The sequence below is a fragment of the Balaenoptera musculus genome, chromosome 10, assembly GCF_009873245.2.
Source record: "Balaenoptera musculus isolate JJ_BM4_2016_0621 chromosome 10, mBalMus1.pri.v3, whole genome shotgun sequence".
In the NCBI taxonomy this organism is placed as follows: Eukaryota; Metazoa; Chordata; class Mammalia; order Artiodactyla; family Balaenopteridae; genus Balaenoptera; species Balaenoptera musculus.
The window spans coordinates 96207473-96233949 of NC_045794.1; the positions used below are offsets into that span (position 1 = coordinate 96207473).

At 45.1% G+C, this 26477-nt stretch overlaps 1 protein-coding gene and 1 long non-coding RNA gene across 5 annotated transcripts; one reads left to right on the plus strand and one right to left on the minus strand.

The window, feature by feature from the left end:
- Window positions 1-258: 258 nt before the first annotated feature.
- On the minus strand, window positions 259-1940 carry LOC118902160. The gene is made up of 2 exons (XR_005021523.1): window positions 1366-1940; window positions 259-1133 (listed from the first exon to the last, which is right to left on the minus strand). It is a non-coding gene; the product is annotated as an uncharacterized LOC118902160 (long non-coding RNA).
- Window positions 1941-7667: 5727 nt separating this feature from the next.
- Window positions 7668-24448, plus strand: ADSL (adenylosuccinate lyase). Of its 4 annotated transcripts, none has more exons than XM_036866769.1 (13): window positions 7668-7882; window positions 11075-11278; window positions 12985-13029; window positions 13559-13638; window positions 17231-17402; window positions 17616-17662; window positions 18262-18352; window positions 18769-18838; window positions 18984-19131; window positions 21265-21355; window positions 21998-22087; window positions 22488-22664; window positions 24318-24448. In XM_036866769.1, the coding sequence occupies exons 1-13, from the start codon at window positions 7712-7714 to the stop codon at window positions 24402-24404; spliced, it is 1473 nt and encodes a 490-aa protein (XP_036722664.1). In that variant the 5' UTR covers window positions 7668-7711; the 3' UTR covers window positions 24405-24448. The 4 variants fall into 4 exon arrangements, with proteins under 4 accessions (XP_036722664.1, XP_036722665.1, XP_036722666.1 ...); XM_036866771.1 differs by having other exon boundaries at window positions 7690-7827; window positions 24318-24437; XM_036866772.1 differs by lacking the exon at window positions 7668-7882 and adding an exon at window positions 7941-8112 and having other exon boundaries at window positions 24318-24437.
- Window positions 24449-26477: the final 2029 nt, after the last annotated feature.

The window sequence follows — 26477 nt, forward strand, 5'->3', positions numbered from 1 at the left end:
AACAGGAAGGTACAGCAAAAATCCTCTCATCTGAAACACTGTCTGCAGAAACAAAACCTGTAAACATGACTAAATAGCTGCACAATTTTGATGCTCTCTGCAAGTTACCTAGAAGTGTTTTGTTTTTCTTATACTTGAAATAGCTTTTACAATGTTATTTTGGTGGCTTTCTTTTCTCTCTACTGGTGGGCCATAGAGAAAGTGGATGACGGGATTTAAGGAAGTTTGAGGGGAGAAAAGGGAGGATATGGCATTGTCTTTTTTTTTTTTCTCTCTTAAACATAGAGGTTTAATCAAACTCCCATATGTTGAAATTGCTCCTCATATGACTGGTTTTACATGGACACAGAAACTAGGCACTTTAGAGGTGCACTTGCATGGCAGGCTGGGCCCCCCTTTTCTATATTTTATTTTACTTTTTTAGTATAGTGGTACTTAAAATCACTGGTTCACTTAAAAAACAATAAAATGTTAAACTCTACTAATGTACAAATAAGCTGAAAAGTTGCATTTTATGTGTATTTTTTGCCATAGCAGGTACTGTATTTCTCATGCTGGATTTCAAAAAAAAAAGTCAAAAACAAAAAAAACTAAAGGGTGGTCTTTTATTGGATGTGACAGGTTGAGTAATAAGGAATTAAGTCGTCGTCATTTCATTAAAACTGAGAGATGATGTAATGCATATATGAGTTTTCTGAAGGGTTTTTTTGGGCTTTTAAGCAGCTTATTTTTGTTTTTGTTTAGTTTTTTATTTTATTTTATTTTGGAAAGATATGATTGTATTATGTGCAACTCAGTTGCTTACATTATAACTACAAAATATTTTTGGGTTCCTGGAAAAAAAAAAAAAAGAAAAAAGACTAATAAATGTGTTTGGCTGCTAAGCATTTATTGTGGTTTCCTGTTTCATTCTGCCAGTTTAATTTGCTCGTCTGTTGAATGTTTGTATTTCTTCTACTGTACTCCCTCGCCCTGCCCCACACATAAAAGCTGTCTGACATTCAGCATCTGGACTGGGCCTCCACTTTGTCTATCTTGTCTTGTTATGTTTGTGTTGCCGGAGTTGTCAGGTTGACCAGCCGCTGGTGGGTGTGTGCTCCTTGCTGCCTGCCACGCTGCCGGCTTCAGAGTCTCTGAAAGAAATTCAGGTTCTCCTGCTACCTTTCGTTGTCATCCCGTTTGAGCCTCGTGTGCCTCTGGAGTGAAGACACTACAGAGTGGAGGAGGGCAGAGGGACGATGCCTGCCGGGGCTCTGCTGCAGCCCGGGAAGGTGACAGCGTGCCAGCTCTGTCCACGAAGCCACCCGCCAGCACCCCCGCCCTGCTTCCGGTGCTCACCACTGCGGAGGAGCGGGAGAGCCTTACCCTGAAAGCCAGCTTGTTCCCATCTGAACAGTTTCTTACTTATTGTTAGCTGCTGGAGACTCGTTAGACATGTGACCATGCAACAGCGCTAGAAGGGCAAAGGGGAGCAATGGAAGGAAACTAAGACCTTCTAATTCCCAGGTAGTGTCGTGTCTGACTTCATTCTCAGAATGCTGTGTGAAATAGGTAGTGGCAAACCCATTTCATGAGGAAGTGCAGCTCAGCATAATTTAATCAGCTAGTAGTAGATAACACTGACTGATTGCTTCCTATAATGTTTACATTAGGTCACTGCTCTAAGCATACCATGTAAATATTCATCACTTAATTGAAACTTGTTTCAGTCACCATGCTAGGAACCTAGATTGGATTCCAAAGTTATCACGCCAAAATGCCTTGGCTGAAAGACACCTGGAATTCTAAGAAAATGGTCTTAAGCAAGTCTGCTGTACAAAGTGGTAGGCTATATACCATCCAATTCTTACCATAAAATAAGTAAACACCAGGAAATGTGAGGTCAGGAGAGGGGAACTAGATGTCAAAAACACCTTGCGGGGGCTTCCCTGGTGGCACAGTGGTTGAGAATCTGCCTTCCAATGCAGGGGACACAGGTTCGAGCCCTGGTCTGGGAAGATCCCACATGCCACGGAGTAACTGGGCCCGTGAGCCACAATTACTGAGCCTGCGCTGCACAACAAGAGAGGCCGCGATAACGAGAGGCCCCCACTTGCCGCAACTAGAGAAAGCCCTTGCACAGAAACGAAGACCCAACACAGCCATAAATAAAAATAAATAAATAAATAAAAATTAAAAAAAAAAAAAACACCTTGCGGGCCTGCCTATATCAAGTAAGTGCTGCATTTGTGGAATTGAGATCATAGCAAAACCTATGAAGACCTTTATCACCAAAGACTTTAAATTCTGGATATTTTAAAAATGCATAAACGTCTAAGGGGGGTGTGTTTTAGAATTGAAGATGGTTGTCAAGACTTTAGCCTCTGACTCAGCCCTCTTCACCGCTGCGGGCTCTGCTGTCACCGTAGGTGACTTCAGCGTCCGCTTGGAAAATCCATCCTAACTGCCAGGTTTCTGCACTCCTTCCCCCAGTCACCCTGGCCACACGTTCCCATACTCACACCAAATTGCTCCCCTCCAGAATCACTAATTTCAGCAACCTTGACCTTGACTTCCTGTCCTCCCAGACTGCTTCCCCCTCCTCTTTGGCTTCATTTTGACCTCATCAGCCATCCCAGGACACTGGCCTATTTACTTTCTTCGACTCCATCAGCCCTCTCCTTTTCCTCATTTCCTTCCTAATCCAGTTTAGATTTTATAGCCTATAATTTCAATAATATGGTTGCTAAAATCCCCACTTTGGAAAAACCCTATTTTCTATTTTCCACCAGCAACCAAAAGCAGTATCACTTGGGGAAAAAAGTCACTGCGGGGCAAATAAGGACTCCTGTAAATCTACTGTAACCAACCAGCAATGAGACCTTGGCACTGCCAGCAAGCATCCTGTGTCTGCTGATATGTGGAGAAAATTAGAGGTATCAGAAGAATTTCCCCCCAAATTCCTGCTTCCAAACTGTGATCAAGAGACGTGCTCCCCCTTCAAGTGCTGGTTCCTCCAGCACTTTCCCTTCCTGCCCACTTGGCTACTTTTACCTCCCCATTCTTCGTTCTCTCTTCACGTGATCAACTGTCACCCCCATCCCCACCCTAAGCTACTCTATGCTCTTGTCCTGCTATATTTTTTTCACAGAACTTAACCACTTTTTAAAATTATCTTGTTCAGTCATTATTATCCATCTCCCTCACTGGAATGTAAGCATCAGAAAGGGCAGAATTCTTTTCCGTGTTGTTCTCCAGCTCGAGCGCCTAAAACCCCTATGGCTTTAATTACCATCTGTGTGCTAAGACTGCTAAATTTATATTTCCAACGCTTACCATTGGGCTCCGGACTTGTAGATGTAATTGTCTGCTCAACATTTTGAAACACCTGGATATCTTAATGGCTCTGCAAACTCAATAAACCCAAAAGAGAAGTCCATCCTGCCTGCTTGCCCCTCCTCCCACCCCATGGTAAATGGCATTGCTATCCTTTCAGCAATGAAACCTAGAGACCTAGGAGCATCGGCTGAGTCTGCCCCCTTCCTTACTCCCCGTAACTAACCCACCACCAAGCTGGATTGATTGCACCTCTTAAATTAATCTCTTCCTTTTCTTCATTTCCTCTGCCACTTACTTCCTTTGTCCAGGCTAGATCACCTACACCCCTAGGTCTCACCTAGTCCACTGCATTAGCCCAACTGGTTTCTCATTTGGCATTCACTCCAGTTCCCCACCCCCAATCCATTCTACACATAAGAGCTGAGATGATATTTTTCAAAACATAAATCTGATGAAGTCATCCTCCAGCCTAAAACTTAGTGGTTTTCTATTGCTTAGAATAAAACCCCAAATATCCTTATCTCCTACCAGGTTCCCATGGTCTGCCTTCCACCTGCTCCTGCAAATTTACCTCCCTCTCTTTTCACCTTTGCCCTCTCCACTCAAGCCTCATCAGCTGACCACTATATCCCAGTGCCTAGTACAATGCTTGGCACACACTAGGCAGCACTGTGAAATGAACGACCCTCATGAGTAACAGAATTTAAGAAACTAGGTATTTTAAAAGCCTGAAATAAAAACAAGAGGATAGATGTAAAATTCCCGATTTAGGGACTTCCCTGGTGGTCCAGTGGGTAAGACTCCACGCTCCCAATGCAGGGGGCCCAGGTTCGATCCCTGGTCGGGGACCTAGATCCCATATGCATGCCACAACTAAGAGTTCGCATGCCACAACTAAGAGTCTACGTGCCACAACTAAGAAGTCTGCATGCCACAACTAAAACATCCCATGTGCCGCAAGTAGGACCCAGCACGGCCTAAATAAATAAATAAATATTTTAAAAATAAATAAATAACCTTGCCCTATATTAGGTTCATTAGGTTTATAAATAAATAAATAAAATTCCCAATTTAGAGATGTTGCTTTAGATAACACTGACAACCAGCCGCAAGTGTCTAGGTGGCCTTTGAAGATTAAGAACCAAAACTTTGGGGACCTCCCTGGTGGTGCAGTGGTTAAGAATCTACCTGCCAATGCGGGGGACACGGGTTCAAGCCCTGGTCTGGGAAGATCCCACATGCCGCGGAGCAACTAAGCCCGTGCGCCAGAACTACTGAGCCTGCACTTTAGAGCCCACGAGCCACAAGTACTGAGCCCACGCGCCACAACTACTGAAGCCCGTGTGCCTAGAGCCCGTGCTCCGCAACAAGAGAGGACTCCACTCGCCGCAACTAGAGAAAGCCTGCGCACAGCAACAAAGACCCAACACAGCCAAATAAATAAATTCACATTTAAAAAAAAAAAAAAAAAAGAACCAAAACTTTAGAGAAAACTTGTGGACTCAGAGGATAAGACTTGCAGACGTGCGGTTTCCAAGGGGAGTAAAGATGGGTTAAATCTTGAGGAAATTCCCACCACTTCCTTTTCCAGGAGTGTGAGAAGGAAGGATCATCAAAGAAAGAGCAGTCAGAAAGGGAGGAGAATCAGTACACTTTAGTTTTCAAAGCAGGAGGGAGGGGTTGTCAAAAATGGTAAATATTTCAATCAGCCAAAAGGGATGACTTAATACAAGAAAAAGGAAAACTACTTGACTCAAAAATCAAAATGATTTAAAGATGTACGTTGGGAAGCTTGCTCCCAGTTACCTGGCCTATCCTGTTCCCTGCATGTCCACCCCACCCACACATAGCCTTTATTAGTGATTCTTTATGCAAATAGGCAAACATATTATGGCAAAGGGCCTTTTGAATTATTAGAGGAAGTTACTGGTGATCAGTGAGAGTGCAGTTTAGAGGAGACGAGAGGGCAGAAGCTGCATCACAGTGCTAAGGAATAAAGAAGGGAGGGGAACAAATGTGTTCAATACGGGAGCCCCAGACACTGAGCTAGGATGTCAGCATCTATGTCACCTGCCTTTGCTCCTCACTCTACACCTGCGGGTCATGAGCCATATTTCACAGGTAAGAAGGCCCAAGTGCCAAACGATTAAGTAATCGCCCAAGTCACACAGCTAGTAACATCAATGCCGGTTGGTGAAGAGGCAGCCAGAAAGAGCTTTCCGTGTTAAGGAGGTAACAGCAAGTGAAGGTGTTTCTATAGTGGAAGAGATCTGTGCGTTTAAAAAAAAAAAAAAGGAGAAGGGAGGCAGAACTGGAGAGATTCGAGATAAAATAATTGAAAGAGCAAGATCCTTTCCTGAATGAAGAGATTGGAGACAGAAACTCCTATTGGGGGAGGAAAAGTAACAGCAAAGTGCAAGAGCCAGGAGAGAGGCTGGAAGACTGAGGAGACAGAGTTTGCAGTAGTCACCGTGGAAAGCAAGGAGAGTAAACTCATCACAGCACAGCAATGACAGCCCTGGAAGTTGCAGGGAGTAGTCGTCTTCTTTCCAGAATTGTTTGCCCTCATCCCCAAAAGCAATCCTCTGCAGCTCCAGAAGGGAGGTAGAAGACATGGGTGATAAGCCCAGGTAGCTGATGGGCTTCTCTGATGGCCACAGTATTCTGGGATTGGTGCTGCGGTCCATTCTGACAATTCTGAAGCCCAGGTGGAGACATGAAGGATCTATGGCATGAGGACACTGAAGGATGTGAGAGGCTGGGGGAAGAGGAATGGCAATGTCAGGATCTAACTTGTATCTTGGTGACTGTGGGCCTTGTTTCCCTTTGTGCTCTAGGCTCCTTTGGGCAGCATTCATTCACCAAGCGAACATTTACTGAGCACCTACACTACGTTAGGTCCTGTGCGGGATCCACCTGCCAGGGACACGGGGGACCAAGGCAGGCATGATCTCCACCCGCACCGAGTTTGCCATCGATGGGAAAGGCCAACAACATTGAACTCTGGTGAGAGTTATGAGAGGCCTATATGAAATCCCAGAGGTGGGGAGGGAGAACACTTACAGGGGTGGTCCATGAGTTTTTGAGTAAATCGTGAAAAAATTAAAGCAGGAATGGAAAGGTGACAGGAAAAGAAGTTATTGTCAAAGACAAGATCTTGGAAGTCTTGAGATCTAATCAGCAGCTTTTAATATTCCTGAAGTATTATGGTTACTGGGAAAGCGGCCATTCACCTCAGCAAACAAGCTGAGAATTCAAAATGGACCTCCCTTCATAGAGAGACACTCAGAAACAGGTAATTTCAAAGCACTATAGGACCTGCTACTGTAGCACAGAGGAAAGAGTACCTTTGAATCTGGTAAGAACCAGGAGCCTGGAGCCTATCCCCCTGCACTTAACTCCTAGCTCTTGCCCTTCTACATGAGCAATCTCAAGACACTCAACCTGCCCATGCCTTCGCTTTGTCATCTGCAAAATGGGGATCATAATAATGGCAAGCATTTACTGAGCACTTACTCTGCATTGGAGAGTAGTATATTATTTCATTTAATAGTACCTGAAAAACTCAGGATCCTCACATGGATGTAATGAGATCCCATGTGTAAAGCACTCAGGACAGTGCCTGATACCTAGTGAAACTTACATAAACGTTAGTGGTTTTATTATTAGTGGCCAGAGGGAAGAGTGGGACCATCTGGGCCTTACGTAAGACGCAGTGACAGAGAGACGTGTTCCAGGACGGGGGAATGCCTTCACCAAGCCGTGGTGTGACCCGGCACGGTGTGTGCTGGGAACTACACAGCGTAATGGCTCAGAGTCAGAATCTGAAGTCGGGCGGCTCCATTTATTAGCTGGGTGACCGTGAGCAAGTCATCAGCGTCTATGAGCCTCAGTTCCAGCGCTTGCTGAAATCCATTTTTACTGCACTTTCGCGCAAGGGGCTCACTTGGCCCTCAGTAAATGCCGATTTCCCTTGGGCATCTTCCTTTCTCCTCAGAACCGCGCTGGAGGCCAGGCAGGCGGTAGGAGCGTGGGAGGGATTAGGCGACAATAATAATAGCAAACACAGAGGGCTTTCTAAGTGAACCAGACATCGATATGATGACACCCAATCCTCACAGGAATCTTAAAGGCGGGTCTTAATGTACCTTTTTTCAGATGGGGAGACTGAGACGCAGAGCTGCTGAGTAACTTATGAAGCGCTAATCACGTTTCTGGTAAACCAAGAGAAACTCCTTAACCCTCAGCAGCCAACCGCCGAAACTGAACAACCTTGAGGGCTCGGGTCTCCCGGAACCCCGGGGGCGGGACCAAGCGGAGGATGTTCCGCTCCCGGACTTCCGCTTCCGTCCTCGGTGTCCCTGTCCGGCTTCGGCGGGGTAGTGTGTTCGGGATGGCGGCGGGGGGCGACGGTGGCGGGCGGGAGGCGGCCTGCGGGTACGACAGCTACCGCTCGCCGCTTGCCTCCCGTTATGCCAGCCCGGAGATGTGCTTCGTGTTTAGCGACAGGTACAAATTCCGGACCTGGCGGCAGCTCTGGCTGTGGCTGGCGGAAGCCGAGCAGGTAACGTGCTGCGGGGCTGGAGGCGGGCCCGGCCCCGCACGTGCCGGGTTGGGTGCCGAGCGCCGGCTGAGCCTCCGGGGGCAGCCTCCCCGCTAATCCAGAGGAGCTGAGGCCCCAGGAAGCCCAGGGCAGGAGACCCGGCAGCCGCCACCTGTTGCCTCACATGTTTTAATCGTCGAGGGTTCGAGGCGCACAGGGGGCGGCGAGAAGTGCAGTTACCGTTTCAGGGGGTAAGTCTTGGCGGTTCCTGCAGGAGTACATGGCCGAGCGCTTGGTCCGTGCCGTTGTGCTCGTTTCTGTACACGTCTTTCCCCCTTTAACCCGTAAAGACTTGGCAAACTAGGTGGTGGTTTTCCCACATTGTAGGGAAGAAGACCAAGCCTCGATGATCCCCAGCGCGTTATTTGCTCCTTACCACTGATAGCGGAACCCGGGTGTGAACCCGTGTCCCGTGCAGAGCCTGACTGAGCGCTCAGCCACCTCGCCCTCCACAGTGCCTCAGTGTTGTCTGAGACCGGACTGTCACTACAAAATCCATGTTTCCTGGGCCACCGTTTCCGCTTCACTCTGCTGCCGTCTGCCTCTGGGGAGGGAGAATCGGGGCTATTAGATGAGATGTATGGGTTCTCTTATAAGAGCTGCATGTAGACCTATTTAGCCCAACGATTTCAGAAATAGCTACAGACGGGCCTTTGCAGAGGAGCTGAAGGAAACTGAAGGTGATCCACAGAGCTGTAAAGTTTCAGAGGAAAATGCCACAACAAGCAAGATGGCAGCACCCAAATGACATTTAGTAAACCTGGAAACAATCTTGAGTACGTGCCTAGGACCGAGGTACACGGTCCCCAAACAGGAAACTTTCTTCCTAGATTTTACCCCCTTCCTATCACTATGCTCAAGAAAATAAAGTAGTACATAACACTAGCAGACAGAATACTCTGTAATGGCCTATATGTAAAAGAATCTAAAAAAGAGCAGATATATGTATATGTATAACTGATTCACTTTGGTGTACACCTGAAACTAGCACAACATCGTAAATCAACTATACTCCAATTAAAAAAGAAAAGTAGCAGACATTTCTACAGTGCCTGCTATGTGTGTGCCTGGCAGTTTGAAGATTAAAAATTAATAGTTTACTAATCCTCAAAACAGTTCTTTATAATAAGTAAGTTATTCCTGTTTTACAGAGGATAGAATGGAGTTACAGAGGATAGAATGGAGGCACAGAGAGATTTCATAAACTGGGCTCAGATAACAATAATAGATAGTAGACAAGAACATGAAGTGTGTTGTGGTTTGTTATGTACTAGCATGTACTCTATTTTCTGTTTTACTTGGTACTCTAGATGAGGGTGGTGGCACTCTTAAGATTTTGCCACTCAACATAGCTAGTAAAAGGTTCAAGCTGGGACTGAAATGTAGAGTCTGAATATGTGTCCTTTCCTCTGCCCAGTCTATATATACATTGCCTGAAATGCAGACAATTTTGATGTCTCCTGAGTTCGGATTATCTGTTAGCTAGGTTGTCAAAATTAACAGCACAAATTACATAATAATTTAGTAGTTAAAAAATTTGAGCAATGAGAGATTAGGAGAAGTGCTGAAAATTAGGAGTAGGGAATGAATTTTGAGAAGACACATTGCTTGGGGATAGGAAGCATTTTGACCACGCTGCCCCCTGCTGCTTTGCTTTGGGAGGAGCCCTGAGATGTCACGTCTGATGACTAAAAATCCAAGGCAGCTTGGGCCAGATGTGGCTAGTGTGACTGAGGAATTGAATTTTTTCTTTTCTTTTTTTTTTGGCTGGGCTGAGTGGCATGTGGGATCTTAGTTCCCCAACCAGGGATCGAACCTGCGCCCCCTACAGTGGGAGCTCCGACTCTTAACCACTGCACTGCCAGGGAAGTCCTGAGTTTTTACTTTTAAATTTTTACTAGTTTAAATGTAAATAACCACATCTGAGTAGTAGCTACCACCTTGGACAAGGTAGGTCTTAAGATGTGAGCCCCTTCCCAGGGCCAGGCCTTGGGGCTTTCAAGTGAGGTTTGGATAAATTTCACCAATGAACATATTCAGTACTTGGCTCCAGGGTTCCGAGCTGCCTGTGGGCTGCCAGCTATTTTTTGTCGGCCTGATTTTTTCAGTGATGGATGAACGTAAGATGTTGATGTGTTTATTTTCTCATTTGTATCTCCCGGAATTGCTTGCTTTTTTTTTTTTTTTTAATTTATTTATTTTTATTTTTGGCTGCGTTGGGTCTTTGTTGCTGCGCGCAGACTTTCTCTAGTTGCGGCGAGCGAGGGCTACTCTTTGTTGCGGTGCACGGGCTCTAGGCACGCAAGCTTCAGTAGTTGTGGCACTCAGGCTCAGTAGTTGTGGCTCACAGGCTCTAGAGCACAGGCTCAGTAGTTGTGGCGCACGGGCTTATTTGTTCCGTGGCATGTGGGATCTTTCTGGACCAAGGCTCGAACCCATGTTCCCTGCATTGGCAGGTGGATTCTTAACCGCTGCGCCACCAGGGAAGCCCCGGAATTGCTTTCAGTTGCACTGAATTTGTTGCACATAATTTGTTGGCAAAGACAGTAATAGCATTCCTAATTTTGGTTTCTCTGGCTAAATCCATCTAGATCAAATGTAAAGCTGTGGCCTGGATCCTACACTTTGGGCACTTAAGTGCCAAGCACTAAAGAATAAGCAATAAATACCACAAAGCTCTCCTCTCAGAGAGTATATACATTCTAGAGGGGAGAGACAGGCTAATAGATTTGTAAAAATGTCATGTGGTGATAAGTGCTCTAAATAAAACCAGGCTAAAGGGATAGATAGAGAGTGCACAGAAGAAGCGTGTTTCACATTGAAGTCGGGAAAGACCCCTCTGAGGAGATGGCGTTTGAGCCCAGAGACCAGACCTGTGAGGGAGTGAGCAGAGACGTAGGGGCAGAGGGAACAAAAATCAGGATTGCATTGTTTTATGTATTGGAGTTCCCTTAGAATATAATTTACCATGATTCATTTAGAAAGTTGTCTCCTCCTCCCCATGTCCTTTTAGTTTAGTTGGCCCAATTTTAGTTTAAGAATTGGAAGGTAGGGCATAAGTGCTAACATGAACCAATTTTTTTTTCAGTGTCACTTCAATTCAAATAATTGTGCCACAAGAAGTTATTTTATTTTATTTTGCCTGTTCTGCAGACATTGGGTTTGCCTATCACAGATGAACAAATTCAGGAGATGAAATCAAACCTGGACAACATCGACTTCAAGATGGCAGCTGAGGAAGAGAAGCAGTTACGACATGATGTGATGGCTCACGTGCACACGTTTGCCCACTGCTGCCCCAAAGCTGCTGGCATTATTCATCTTGGTGCCACCTCCTGCTATGTTGGAGACAATACAGTAGGAGCCCATGATGTTGTTTTGTTTCCACTTAGACTCAGTGTTTATAATGCATTTATAAATTTTCTTTGATTTTGTCCATTTTAGGAAGTGACTCCATAGATCTTAGGATCTCAGTGCTCAGGAATTTTCTGCTTTTGGTATCCTTCCAATCTAAACTGTAAACCCCTAATGACCTCCATAAAATGAGACGTACAGATACTGCCTACGCATTGGTATGCTGGACATAAGCCGAGTTCTTAGCATTTTAGTGGCCAAAGTAGTTTTCCAAAGGGATTTTCTTTCCAAAGTCCTTTTTACTCTTTGCCAAGACTTCTGAAAAAAAGAAATAATTACATTATAATTCTTAAATCCCTTAATTAGCAAAAGTGTCTCATAAACACGAGAAAGTAAAAGCAAGCATTTTCCGAAGTTTACTAGGCGCCGAGCGCTATTCTGAGCACTTTCTATGTATTACTTCATTTTTTCTTCACAACAGGCATAAGAGTTAGATTCTGTTATCTCCATTTTTAAATAGCTTTATTGAGGTATAGTTTAATATCGTAAGTTTACCCATTTTAAAGGTACAGTTCAATGAGGTTTAGTAAATTTATGCAATCATTCAGCCTCACCACACTCCAGTTTTCGAGCATACCCCTCACGCCAAGAAGTTCTCTTTTGCTTGTTTTACAGTCAATCTCCACTCCTGCTTCCAGTTTCAAACAACCACTGACCTGCTTTCTGTGTCTATAGTTGTGCCTTTTCTCGATATTTCATATAAATGGATTCAGAATATGTAGTCTTTGGCTTTGGCTTTTTTTTCCCATTGCCACAGATGAGGAAGTGTAGAAGTTGAAGAACTTGCTCTAGGTTTTGCAGCTGGAAAGGATTCATGCCTGGGTAGAGTGGCTCCAAAGCTCTGCCCTTATTGCAGGGCACCCGTGGGACTAGAAGTTAGAATCCAGATACACTTGCAGTTCAGAAAGAAGCCAGTGATTTCTAAGTTGCCCGAAGTAACATTTTTTGTCTAATGTGGTACGTAATTAAAGGCATCGATGTGTAATTGGTGAATCAGATAATGGGAGAACAACAGTTCTCTAACTTGGAGTATCCTTCTAAAATTACCCAGCATGCAGTTGGGCTCAACAATTACTGTCTCATAAACATGTGTTGGAGTTGCCTGCAACACTTACATCTCCTAACCCCCCAGGAACAGCTTTAGATTTCCTAAACCTAGATCTTGTAGTTCATGACTTTTTTTTGTTAGCAATGATTGACATGAAAAAAAGGGAGTGGAAACTAATGAAATGTGCCTTATGGATTTTTTTTTTTTTTTTTTTTTAACCCCTATGGATTATTCTCAGAAACTCAAACACTAATTTTCGGGAAGGTATAAACCCTGTTGACCGGGACATCTTTGCCGTATTCACGATGGGGCTTACCCCTTATCATTTTCCCGTTACATTAGATACCACATAAATAGGGCTTTATAAGTACAAAGGCTTTGTGCTTATAGAATCCAGTAGTACTGCTCTCTAAGTTGGTGTGCTTTTAAAACAGTAATCAGAAGAGAATTTCTGTTAGCATCTTCTGGCTTGCACAGTGTGTTGCTGAAAGTGAGATAGGCGACTAGGTTAGAAACCCAGTTGTGATGGCCAGAAAGTGTTATGTCATAATGTTGTCTGGGCAAAGCTGATTAACGTAAGATCACTGCATTTCCCTTGCAGGACTTGATTATTCTTAGAAATGCATTTGACCTGCTTTTGCCAAAGGTAAGAAGTTGACAGAAGTTGCTTACCAGTCCTAAGATTCCCTGTGACAGGAGATGGGTACCACAGTGTAAAGCAGCACAATGTAAATCTAAATAAGTTATTGTTTACTCAGATGAATGATCCTAGATCTAATCTGTAGAACTAATTATCTCTTCTTGAGTTAAATCACTATATAAGTTAATGCTTTTTAAAGCATAGCCTTTTAAGTGAAGAAAGTGTAACCAGCAGCACGTGGCTGGAATATGTGGGTCAGATTTATGATTTTGTCTTGTTTTTCTTCATGAACGTGCCAGTGGTGTTAACACTGTGCAGAAATAATTCGTGACGTTTTAGGTAGTCAACTCAGTTTTTGAATGTTGGTTGGTATGAACTCTCCAAGGCACTTTAAGATACAAAGGTGAAAAACTATGGCCTCTGCCTTCCGTGAGCTGGAGGTGTAGTTGTGTATGAATTGTCTCCAAGTTTAGTTCCTGTTGATGCAAGTGCTCAGCCTGAATTCACTCTTTCTCGCACATGGTCTTCCTTGCAGCTTGCCAGAGTGATCTCTCGGCTTGCCGACTTTGCCAAGGAACGAGCTGATCTTCCCACCTTAGGTTTCACACATTTCCAGTAAGTGAGAGGGTTACCTCTTGGGAATTGGGCTTGTTTATGTGCATCCAGCTTCCATTTATTCCTTCAGTTCTCCCTTCTCCATGGTAACCTGGAGATGAGAAATCTCAAAACATAAGCGCTTGGGGTGCCTGTGAGTAATGAACCTTATACCTACCTTAAAAGCTATACTGCTTAGAGAGTAAATCTAGTGGTTCATTTCATTGGAAAATATGTATACAGAAAGTTGTTTTTTTTTTCCCCCCTTAATTTAATAATCTAACACTTCTGGTATCTGCTTTGCCTACAGGGAGATCTTTTAGGGGCAAGGAGGAGGTTGGAGAGCAGATCCTGTTTAAGTCACAGGGCCTGATCCCTCCTTTCCCACTCCAGGAATCCAATGCTGGTTAGTAGAGTCAGCCCAGATGGTTTTGCAGGTCAGGACAGTAGACAGCTAGTTGGGGTAACTATGAAGGACCAGAGTTTTAGATGGGTACCTTCCTGCGGCGTGAGCAGGAGGGAAGGAGGGGCTCTCCCAGTTTAGGCCACAGGAAAGGGGAGCCTCTGATTGCTCCCTTCTTGGATCTGTTTCCACTCTGCCTGTCAAGAAAGTATTCTTGATTCAGTGATTCCATTCTTGAGAATTTAACCCAAGTCATCCAAATTATGGGAAAAGCTATATGTACAAAGATCTTTGTTAAAATATTATTTATGATGGTAAGCATTGGAAACAATCTAAATGTCCAAGAATAAGAGAATAATTAAATAAGGTATAGAATGTAGTATATCCACAGGTTGGAATAATACACAACTAGCAAAATGATGCCGGTAAGACTAATAAGACATGGGAATGCACTTAGGTTAATGTTGTGGGGAAAAGACAGCATATAAATTGTACAGAGATTGGAAGGAAGTACACCAAGATGTATATACTGATTACTCTGGTTTATGAGATAATAGGGTAACTAAAATTTTTTCCATACTATGTTTTTTATGTTTTGAATGTGCAAGTATTTTTATGATTACTGAATAAAACCCTGTTTTAAAGCCAATGATGTCATTTTTGAAATGCTAGTAGCAGGTTTCAAGTGATGATATTTGAGTAGTGGTGTGTTAGCCTCTGCCTTTTGTTTTGTTTAATTTATTTGTTTATTTTATTTTTGGCTGCGTTGGGTCTTCGTTGCTGCATGCAGGCTTTCTAGTTGCGGCGAGCGGAGGCTACTCTTCATTGTGGTGCGCAGGCTTCTCATTGCGGTGGCTTCTCTTGTTGCGGAGCACAGGCTCTAGGCATGCAGGCTTCAGTAGTTGTGGCTCGCGGGCTCTAGAGCGCAGGCTCAGTAGTTGTGGCGCACGGACTTAGTTGCTCCACGGCATGTGGGATCTGCCCGGACCAGGGCTCACACCCGTGTCCCCTGCATTGGCAGGCGGATTCTTAACCACTGTGCCACCAGGGAAGCCCTGCCTTATGTTTTAATGGGGTGTTGCTATGGCAACAAGGGTGTCATCCCCTGTAACTTAGGAAAGCCTATTGAGTTTAATCTTCCTTAAAATTAGAGCCTTCGTTATTAGTAGCAGAAACCAGAAGGATTTGTTCCTGTGAAGGAGTCAGTGCTCAGTGTGAACGGCTGGGCCACGACAAACGTTGCGTTCTGTGCTGGCTCCGTAGACGCCTAGCATCACCTGTGCTGCAGCTCCTCTTCTCCCGCATCTGATGGAGAGTGCTCAGGGGATGCAGGCGTTCCAGGATTCCTCTGGGGATGGTTTAATGAGGGGTACCTGCTGCCACAGTTAGCAGCCGTTAGAAACCCAGAAAATGGTATTGATGCGTAGATATGACCTCAGAATGGGTGAGTCCCTGCAATTAAAAAGAAACAGCTTTATTGAGATATAACTGACTTACCATAAAATTCACCATTTGAAGTATACAGTTCAGTGGTTTTTTGTATATTTATAGAGTTCATGCAGTCATTACCAGTATATAATTTCAGAATATTTCCATCACCCCCCCACCAAAAGACCTGTACCCATTAGCATTCCCTCCCATTCCCCCATTCCCCCATTCCCTAGCTCCTGGCAACCACAAATCTGTTTTCTGTCTATGGATTTGCCTCTTTTAGACAGTTTGTTTAAGTCAAATCATATAATGTTCATCTTCTTGTGACTGGCTTCTTTTCACTTACCATAGTGTTTTCAGTGTTCATCCATGTAGCATGTGTCAGTACTTAATTTATTTTTACATTATCTGTTCACCAGTTGCTGGACATTTGGCTTGTTTCCACTCTGTTGCTATTATGTATCATGCTCCTATGAATAGGTCCATGCAAATGTATTTTTTTCTTTGCTTGTACCAATAATCTAGTAGCAGAAGTTAAAAAGGAAAACTACCATAAGATTGATTTGGGAATATGTGTCCTAACTTTTGATGTGTATGCTGTAGACATTCCTAGTGGGGTGCCTTGATGTCACCAGCTGTCAGTATCATTAGCCTAATAGAAGAGAAATTCCATATGGAGTAGGCTAGGTCATCTAGTAGAACTCTGACTTTATTGCAGTTTACTCATAATTATGTTTTATGTTATAAACAGACCTGCAATAGATTGATTTAGACCTCAGACTGAAGACAAAGCCATTAGCTATTATGTTAGAGTCCTCTGGTTGTGTGTGTTTTGGGGTTATTCTCCAGTTTGGCTGGCTCTTCGTTGGATCTTTTCTTAATGTATTTATTTATTTTATTTTATTTATTTTTGGCTGTGTTGGGTCTTTGTTGCTGCATGCGGGCTTTCTCTAGTTGCAGCAAGCAGGGGCTACTCTTCATTGCGATGCGTGGGCTTCTCATTGTGGTGGCTTCTCTCTCTGTGGAGCACGGGCTGTAGGCCTGCAGGCTTCAGTAGTTGCAGTGCGTGGGCTCAGTAGTTGTGGCTCATGAGCTCTAGAGCCCAGGCTCGGTAGTTGTGGCACACAGGCTTTGTTGCTCCGTGCCATGTGGGATCCTCCCGGACCAGGGCTCGAACCCATGTCCCCTGCATTGGCAGGTGGAGTCTTAACCACTGCGCCACCAGGGAAGCCCCTCTTCGTCAGATCTGGACTCTTTACAGAGCCCTTTCTTTACTGTCAGTCTAGAGTCACAATCTCCAGTATCGTCATCTGTGTTTTATTTTTTGATAGCATTTTAAAAATGAACAATTATCTTGTTTGTTTACTTGTTTACATGACAATATGAGCTCCACTTGTCTGTTTTGTTCTTTGTTGTATTTCCAATACCAAGAACACATTAGATGCTTGGCAAATGTTTGTTACGTGTATATTTCTTGCCAAGGCCTGGGGACAAACAAAACAGACATTGTCTCTGCCCTTATAGTGCCTCTTGATGGTGAAGAAAGAACTGTGCTAGTAGCCCTTTAGTTTTATAACCTTTGAATATTTATAAATGACATTGAATTTGCTTAACTTATTTGCTTAAACTTTTTAGCTCTTGTTTTGTCTTCACTGGTTTCTCTCTTTAATTCTTAACCCTTCCCAGAGGTAGCAGTGATTATTAGAAGAAGCAATGAAGGTTTTATGAAATAAGTCACTGGTTTGAGACCTCTCTGTGTTCTCTTTGGGTTGTTTTCAGGCCTGCTCAGCTGACCACAGTTGGGAAACGTTGCTGTCTTTGGATTCAAGATCTTTGCATGGATCTCCAGAACTTGAAGCGTGTCCAAGATGACCTACGCTTCCGAGGAGTGAAGGGCACCACTGGCACCCAGGCCAGCTTCCTGCAGCTCTTCGAGGGAGATGACCAAAAGGTATTCTGAAAGTGACCTGGGTGATACAAACTCAACTGCAGGAGCACCAGAGACAAAGCTGACCTCCAGGATGGTAGAAGCGATTGAACCTGGAATGGGTGGAGTCTGGACTGGAAGCGGGTAGTGAAGGCCAAAACCTGGGCAGGTGACTTGTCAAGATGTTCTCATGCTAGACACACCTGAATTTCTATAGGGATGTCTTTTCTTTCCAAGGTAGAGCAGCTTGACAAGATGGTGACAGAAAAGGCAGGATTTAAGAGGTAGGTAAGTGGGAAAAGTGTTGGCCTCCTTGTTAAGTAATGAAAGATAGTATTCCTCTAGATTTGACCTTAAATTTTTTTTTTTTTTTTTTTTTTTCTTTCTCTGTCCTTCCACCCATCTCCTTCCATCTCTAGCCTGGGTTTTTATTCTTACAGTCTGGATTCTATTATATTTCTTATAATTTATAAGAAAAAAGGAAGCTGTTTAGTTCTGAGTTCAGTAGAATAGCCTTACCCATGTTGTTGCTGTTTTGCTTTTTACTGAGGACCTCCGATGGCTTGGTCTCAGTCTGGCTATGTGCATCGAGGGCTACAGGCTCCCCCATGGCTCCTTGTTTCAGGCACTTCATTGGACTGCAGCAGGACAGAGGCTCGCTGGACCGTGTTTCCTCCTCGGGTCAGGGCGGCTGTCTGGGTATCAGTAACAAGGGTGGAAGAGCAGTGTGTTCCTGGAGCCACGTATCAGCGAGGTCCTGGGCTCAGTGTGACTTAGTGCTCCAGTGGCGCCAAGCTTTCGCTCAGTCTGTTTTTGCTCATTTGTTTGACACAGTCACATTTTGGAATATTTTCACGTGAGGCTCTTTTCTGTTCATTACTAGGGCTTTCATCATCACAGGGCAGACCTATACACGAAAAATAGATATTGAGGTGCTGTCCGCGCTGGCCGGCTTGGGGGCATCAGTGCACAAGGTGAGTGGTGGTAGCAATGGGAGTGTTGGACGCCACAGACAGACCCGCCCAGCCTCACTTCGACTTCACTGTGGCTTTTGAGAGATGTCAGATATCACTCATAGCAATTTGGGGCCTGTCAGTGAAGCCTCTTAAGTTAAGGTGTGTTAAAAGGAAGGACTAGTTTCCGTGTTCTCATTAAGTTCATCTTGCCGTTGTCTGTCCGTGATAATCCTACGCAGTGTTTCACCAGAACATTCCCGTGCTCCCCGAATGCCAGCTCTTCAGGAGCTGAGAGGAGTCTCCCTCGGGGAGGACATGCTGCCCTTCAGCTCGGCGGGCTCCCGAAGAGCTCCCCTCCTCCATCCGTCCAGTCCCTGCCCCAGACCCCACATGCTAAGAGTGTGGGTGATGCCTGTGGCCCTGCTGTTCCCCAGATTTGTACTGACGTACGACTCCTGGCAAGCCTCAAGGAGCTGGAGGAACCCTTTGAAAAACAGCAGATTGGTGAGTGTTGCGTGGAGGCCCGGGAGCACCGCGAGATGCCAGGAGGTTCGCGGGCGCGTGTGAACAGTTCTGCCAGGGGCGTGCTTGGCCGCCCACTGTCCCCTGAGGTCTTCCTGCCTTTGCTTCTTCTCCTTTACACGGACAGGCTCAAGTGCAATGCCGTACAAGCGGAACCCTATGCGCTCAGAGCGGTGCTGCAGCCTGGCCCGTCACCTAATGACCCTTGTCATGGACCCGCTGCAGACAGCATCTGTGCAGTGGTTTGAACGCACACTGGATGATAGTGCCAACCGGTCAGTGAAACGGGGGTGTCGCGTACAGCAAGTTGTGGGAGGACCAAGAGGGGCCTGGAAGCAGCAGGACTTTATGAGCATCTCTGTATTCCCTCCTTGTCCCTGAGGAGCCTGGAGTCTAATAGGGAGGCAAGAACATAGAAGGAACAGTGTGATACGTGTTAGAATCAAAATATATATAGAGTGATCCTTGTGGGGGCAAAGCGGAGGGAGGGGTGGTGGAGGAGTTGAGGGAAGCTTCACAGAGGTGATGCTTTAGACTTAAGAAATCTAGGCATTTTTTAACATTTGAGACAAGATTGGGAGCACGTATAAAGGCACAGAGCAGGAGAAAAAACAGTTGGGGGAGTTACTAATAGTCGGGTAGCCCTGGAGAATGAAGTCTGTGGCAAGAGATGAGGTCGGACATGCTCTTGGTTAGTAGCCAGTTTATGAAGGGCCTTCTAGGCCCTGAAAAGGAGTTTAGATGTTGCTCTTTCTTTTTTTTTTTTAAGTCTTTATTGAACTTGTTACCATATTGCTTCTGTTTTTCTTTTATGTTTTTTGTGGGTTTATTTTTGGCCGTGAGGCACGCGGGATCCCAGCCCCCCGACCGGGGATGGAGCCTGCACCCCCGCATGGAAGGTGAAGCCCTAACCGCTGGGCCTCTAGGGGAGTCCCAAAGATACTGTTCTGAAGGCAGGGGGACGTCATGTGTGGTGTCTTGACACAGCAACATCTTAATTAGTTATGAGATGGGTCAGGAGTAATTTGTAGTTACTAATAAGGTACCAGCATGCACATGATTTTCTGCTTTGTGTATATACTTATTAATATTCAAAAGCAGATTCATTACTCTAGTATTGCTTGTATTCTGCTGGAATTTCTTGAGAGGAAATGATCAGAGTTAAAGCTAGGTCTCTGGGGTGTGTGCATAATCCAGGCTTTATGGGAATAAAACATGTGAACTCATTCGGAAGTCAGCCATTGACTGTTTTTTAGCAGGCTGTGACCTAATCAGATGTGCACACTAAAATACCCTGCACCAATTTGGAGAATCAGTTGTAAGGGGACAGGGAGCTGATCAGAACAAGTTAGGAGGCTACTTTAAAAATCCAAGTCCAGGGGCTTCCCTGGTGGCGCAGTGGTTAAGAATCTGCCTGCCAATGCAGGGGACACGGGTTTGAGCCCTGGTCCAGGAAAATCCCACATGCCGTGGAGCAACTAAGCCCGTGAGCCACAACTATGGAGGCTGTGCTCTAGAGCCCACGAGCCACAACTGCTGAAACCCGCACACCTAGAGCCTGTGCTCCACAACAAGAGAAACCAATGCAATGAGAAGCCCGCACACCGCAACAAAGAGTAGCCCCTGCTCGCTGCAACTAGAGAAAGGCCGCACACGGCAACAAAGACCCAACTCAGCCAAAAATAAGTAAATAAATAAATAAATTTATTTTAAAAAAAAAACGAATCCAGGTTCTTCCCTGGTGGTCCAGTGGTTAAAACTTCACCTTCCAATGCAAGGTGTGCGGGTTTGATCCCTGGTCTGGCAGGTAAGATCCCACATGCCTCATGGCCAAAACACCAAAACAAAACAGAAGCAATATTGTAACAAAGACTCTAAAGTCTTCAATAAAGACTTTAAAAACGGTCCACATGAAATAAAAATCTTTAAAAAAAAAAAAAATCCGAGTACACACTGGCACAGTGGCCATGTAACTGGAGAGGATGTGGATATAAAATCGATGTCAGGTGGGCTGGCCTTGGCGGTTGACTGGAGTGAGTGTTAAGATGGTGATGGGGTGCTGGTGCCATTTCCTGAGTCAGGAGCTACAGGGAGAGGAGGAGCGGGGTGAGGTGGGGAGCAGGAGGCAGTGGAAAAGCGGCTGAATTCAGTTCTGGGTTTGGGGAACCTACACATCAGCCAGGTGGAGCTCTCCAAATGGGTATATGGTCTGGCGCTTGGGCAAGTGGTCTTAGTCAAGAGGTGATAGATTTGAGGGTCATTAGGATATTGGGGTAGTTGAAGGAAATTGTCCAAGTAGCACATCTGGCATGAGAAGTCAGTAGGGCAGCTTCTTGGGACACACCCTCCATTTCATGGAAATCGTTATTTGCTTGAAGCGATAACTGAATTGGCTGTTTGTTTTCTAGACGAATGTGTTTGGCCGAGGCATTTCTCACTGCAGATACGATACTGAATACGCTGCAGAACATTTCTGAAGGCTTGGTGGTGTACCCCAGAGTAAGCGGCCTCCGTTAAAAAGCACAGTATGAGGGCGGGGTGGGAATGGGGCGGGGCGGGTGGCCTACTGCTCTGGAGTGAGCATGTTGGAGGAGCTGGATTCTGGTCCAGTTGGAGCTCTTCCCAAGCAGAGCTCACTCTTCATGTTGTGACATAAGCTCTAGGGAACTAGGTCTGGGGGATTCATAGACATGTTTATAGAAGAGGGAAAAAGAAGTGCTTCGAATTGGCTTAAAATTGTCCACCGGCCTGAGTCGTCAGCTCTGCTGTGACTGGCAGAGTAGACTTCTCCGTTGGTCTGTTTGTGAGTACCTGAGGCAGGTGGGTTTGTTGCCATGCTGTGCTTGGCTCCTGAAGTCAGGCACTGAAATTGAGCAGACTTGAGGTTTTAGGAATCATTCTGATGAAGCAACTTTTAAAAGTTTACTCAAGTCAGTATTCCTTTTTTAAATCAAAATAATACTCTGGATTATGAGAAAACTTAAAAATACAGTGTAGCATAAGACAATCCATTCTACCCTCTTTCTTCATAGATATGGTAGTTCTTGTCCCTGCTGTGTATCTTTTTGGTCATAGTTGATGTCCTACTGTGCGTATGACTTTGTAACCTGAGGCATCCTTCTTGGTGCTTCATTCGTACAGGTAATTGAGCGGCGCATTCGGCAAGAGCTGCCCTTCATGGCCACAGAGAACATCATTATGGCCATGGTGAAAGCTGGGGGTAACCGCCAGGTTTGTAACCCCTCATGCTCCTGGGTAAACAAAGTACACCTTTAGTCCTGCTTTCTCCTCCCCAAAGAAGGATGCACGAAGATGTCTCTGTTATTACCTTCGGTCATGGTATTGGTACAGAACAGTGACCATATACTGCCGTAGAACAGGCCTATCTTTGGAGGGTGATGGTGGTGACCTCAGTTTATTAAAAAGTGAATTGCTTAATCACTTGTAGAAAAGGTCCACTTTCAGTGAAGAAATTAGGTCTGAATTTCCATAGGAAATGCTGGGAAGTGGGCAGGATGTAAGGGCAGATGGTTCATGAAGCTTTGGAGGAGGCCTTTGCTCCAGCTGCCATACAGCATGGGCCCTCAAATGCCTGTTACTAGTAAGCCAACCATACTCCTTGTCTTCCCAGGATTGCCATGAGAAAATCAGAGTGCTCTCCCATCAGGCAGCTGCTGTGGTCAAGCAGGAAGGGGGTGAAAATGACCTCATAGAGCGTATCCAGGCTGATGCCTACTTCAGTCCCATTCACTCCCAGTTGGACCATTTACTGGATCCTTCTTCTTTCACCGGTCGTGCATCCCAGCAGGTAAACATCAGAACACTTCTGTGGTGCTGCAGTCTTCCCCAAGTGCCCTCTTTTTACACTGCTGGGCTGCAGAGCCTGGAATATTATCTATTAATATAATGTTTCTGCTTCATGGGAGGTATGCTGAGAATGGGGCTAGTTAGAAAGAATTCAGAGTAGGTTGCTGGCTAAAATTTAAAGATTTGGTTGTTTTGAGCTGCCTTAAGTGTTTCTCCCAGTGGATTTCTCTGAATTCTCTTTTGGTCTGGAGCCGTGGTGTAATGGACAAAGATTGGGTTTTACTGTCAGGTAGATTTGGGTTCAGTCTTGACTTTCTACTTTTACTGGCCGATAGGATAGAGATACATATCTTGGAGTGTGGACTGAAAGGCCTAGCTTGGTGCATAGTAAGTATTCAGTAAATGTTTGTCACTTTTCCTCTTGGCCTTTTGGAGACTACGGGTTAATTCAAAAACATTATCGAGGGCTTCCCTGGTGGCGCAGCGGTTGAGAATCTGCCTGCCAATGTAGGGGACACGGGTTCGAGCCCTGGTCTGGGAAGATCCCACATGCCGCGGAGCGACTGGGCCCGTGAGCCACAATTACTGAGCCTGCGCGTCTGGAGCCTGTGCTCCGCAACAAGAGAGGCCACGATAATGAGAGGCCCGCACACCGCGATGAAGAGTGGCCCCCACTTGCCGCAACTAGAGAAAGCCCTCGCACAGAAACGAAGACCCAACACAGCCATAAATAAATAAATAAACCCAAAGTTAAAAAAAAAACAAAAAACATTATCGAGTACAGACTAGGTGCTCAGATTGTGTTTGGGTGCTGTGTTTAATTCTGGTGCTTTAAAGATGAATTAGATAATCCTTATCTTCAGGGAGCTCAAAACTTAATGGTGAAGGCTTAGAATACCAAGCTGTACATGCAAGAATTGAGGGAAGCACATCTTTTTGGGGATCACAAAGGAGACAACCCTAGATCAGAAGAAGTTAGGAAAGACTTCTTGGAAGACATGACATCTGAGCTGAATCTTAAGGACGGGCAGGAGTTACCTGTAGGGAACACCAGGGTGAGAGGAGATGGCAGATGCGTGGACGTCCAGCATAAGAGAGAGTTGCCAGATTATCAGGTGCCCTGGAAGCAGTTAGGATTTAAAGTAGAAGACAGACGGGAGCTAATCATTTATATTCAAGTCACTCTGGTGTATTGGATTTGAAGGACTTAAACTGGAGGTCGGGAGGCCAATAAGGTGGCTGCTGCAGTGGGTAAGCAGTCGGTGACGAGGGCTTTGAGCCAAGGCCAGGGTACGTGCACACGGGGCACAGATTCGAGGGCTGTTTAAGATGTTAGTCACTTGGAAGCTGGTCGAATGGGGAGGAGGGAAGAAGCAGTGATGATTTTAGCTTGGGTAATGGGTGGAGAATGGTGCGACCAACTGAAAGGACACAGCCAGGCTGGTTTGTGGGGAGGGGCGGCCTGGTGGGCCTGATGGGGTGAGCTGCCTGTGTCTAGGGAGAGATTTCTGGTAGGGAGTTGAGAAAAATAGAAGCTCAGTGGTGGCATAAAGGTTTATCAAGTAAGGTCTCAGTGTTATGAATTGACATTGAAAAAAGGATTCTCAAAACTTAACGTGTTCTTTTATCTTGCATTTGCTTTCTTCTTTGGCAGGTACGGAGATTCTTAGAAGAGGAGGTACATCCCCTGTTAAGACCATATGAAAGTGTAATGAAGGTGAAGGCAGAATTACGTCTGTAGAGTTAGAAGAGAATTAAACAAAAAACCATTGTTGGCTGTGTTAACTTTTTTTGCCGAGTCATAAAAACTGTTACTCTAGTGCCTTATTTTATCTCGAGAATTGTTACCGTAAGGACTTCCCTGGTGGTCCAGTGGTAAAGAATTCACCTTACACTGCAGGGGACACGGGTTCAATCCCTGGTCAGGGAACTAAGATCGCACATGCTGCGGGGGCATCTAAGCCCTCGAGCTCACGCGCCTCAACTAGAGCCCAAGTGCCACAAACTACAGAGCCCATGCACCCTGGAGCCTGTGTGTCACAACTAGAGAAGAGAAAACCCGCACGCCACAACTAGAGGGAAGCCCATGAGCCACAACGAAAGATCCTATATGCCTCGATGAGGATCCCGTGTGCTGCAACTTAGACCCGACACAGCCAAAAATAAATGAAATAAATAAAAAAACTTTAAAAAAAAAAAAAAAAAGAAGAGTTGTTACCGTAAATTAATACAGCACTTTTCTTTCCATGGTGCTTTCACATTTCTCAAGTTTGCAACACAGAAATAAATTGCACTGTGGTTGGACTCTGTTTTTCATGGCAACACGAATTTTCGTAATAAATGTAGCTTATAGTCTTCACTCTGCTCTTTCAAGGCATATTTTCCAGCTAGTCTAGTCCTTTTTACACGTTCCCTTGATTGCAATTGCAAGATGGGGAACAAATTCCTGGCCCTCTCTTCTGGAAGTGAATTTGATCTAGGCCTAGCAAAATAATCTGGATTCAGTGATTTGTTATAGCTGGATACCTGCATTTCAGTTGTATCTGATGAGAATAAGTAATGAAATTTAGAGGTATGGTAAATTCTCAAAGAAAACTGATATGATCATCAGGCTTAGCTGAAGTTGTGCCCAACTTCACTTGATCTTTGGATAAGGCTTGTATATCAAGGAAATGCTAACTGGGTATACTGATCTCATCAAGGCATTTGACCATCTCTGGTCCTGATAGCTGAGTGAACCAGCTGCAGCCAAAGGTGAGCGAGAGTGACCATCCACCCGGAAGGAGAGCACTCGTGTCATGACATAGGCTTCTATCCTTAGCCCTACCTCATTCTGCATATTTCTTCAGCATAGATGAAAAGGAAGAAAGCTTATCTCTCAGATTTGCAGATGACACAGAACTAGGACAATTAACCAATACGTTTATTTGGTAAGATAACTTAAGATTTCACCTAACCAAAATAGATTGAAACGATGTGGCCAAAATGAAGACAAAATTAAGGTAGATGTAAATAAGTTAACCTTAAACTCAGTATGAACCAGGAGTGGTTGCCAGTGAGCTAAGACAGTTTTAGTCGTGTTAATGGTAGTGTAGTGTCCGGAAAAGGCACCCTGTTCCAGACCCGTGGCCTTATGTTCTATTTTGGACACCCAGTCTGAGGAACAGAGATAAACTGGAGAGCCAGCCTCCAAGGAAGCCCTTGCCACATGAGGAGTGGTGAAGGAGTGTTAGGGCTCCTGTCTTGTAAGAGAAAACTTGCCATTGCTTCAAATACTGTTGTGAGGAGGAAGAGTGACACAGCTGAGACCGTCCATACCCATGGTTGAGAGTGAAGCAGGGACATCAGAACTGCTCTGAGCTAGTGCCTCTCTCCCCGCACCTCCACCCTCGGGTCACCTAGTTGTCAGGAGTGGGAGTGTTGTGAGGGAGAAGAGGCTGAATCGGCCCCAGTTGTATCAAGTCAAAGGCAGCCCAACTGAAGAACTCAACCTGTAGGGAAGAATAGGAGGTGATCCTTAAAGCCAAATTCTAAGTACAGTTCAGGGTGGCAAGCAGGTATGGACCACCCGGAGCCACGTGATATTTCAATTTTTCCAGGAACAGTTTGATTACTGTTAGTCCTCTCTTGTGAGCATCTGGAAGGGATGTTTGAAACTACTAGGTCTCGCACAAGGAATTAATCATTGGGCGCTGTTCAGACACGCTGTCTACTTCCTTCTCTAGTACAGGCCTCTGGAGAGGAAGCAGCTACTATCAGTGCATCGTAATCTGAGAGCTTCTATAACATACCAGACACACTGGGGATATCGGAT

Coding starts and splice junctions, on each gene's coding strand:
- ADSL (XM_036866769.1), top strand. CDS start 7,712: ATGGCGGCGGGGGGCGACGGTGGCGGGCGGGAGGCGGCCTGCGGGTAC. Junction 13,639..17,230: donor TTAGGTTTCACACATTTCCA/GTAAGTGAGAGG, acceptor GGTTGTTTTCAG/GCCTGCTCAGCTGACCACAG. Junction 18,353..18,768: donor TGGGGGCATCAGTGCACAAG/GTGAGTGGTGGT, acceptor GCTGTTCCCCAG/ATTTGTACTGACGTACGACT.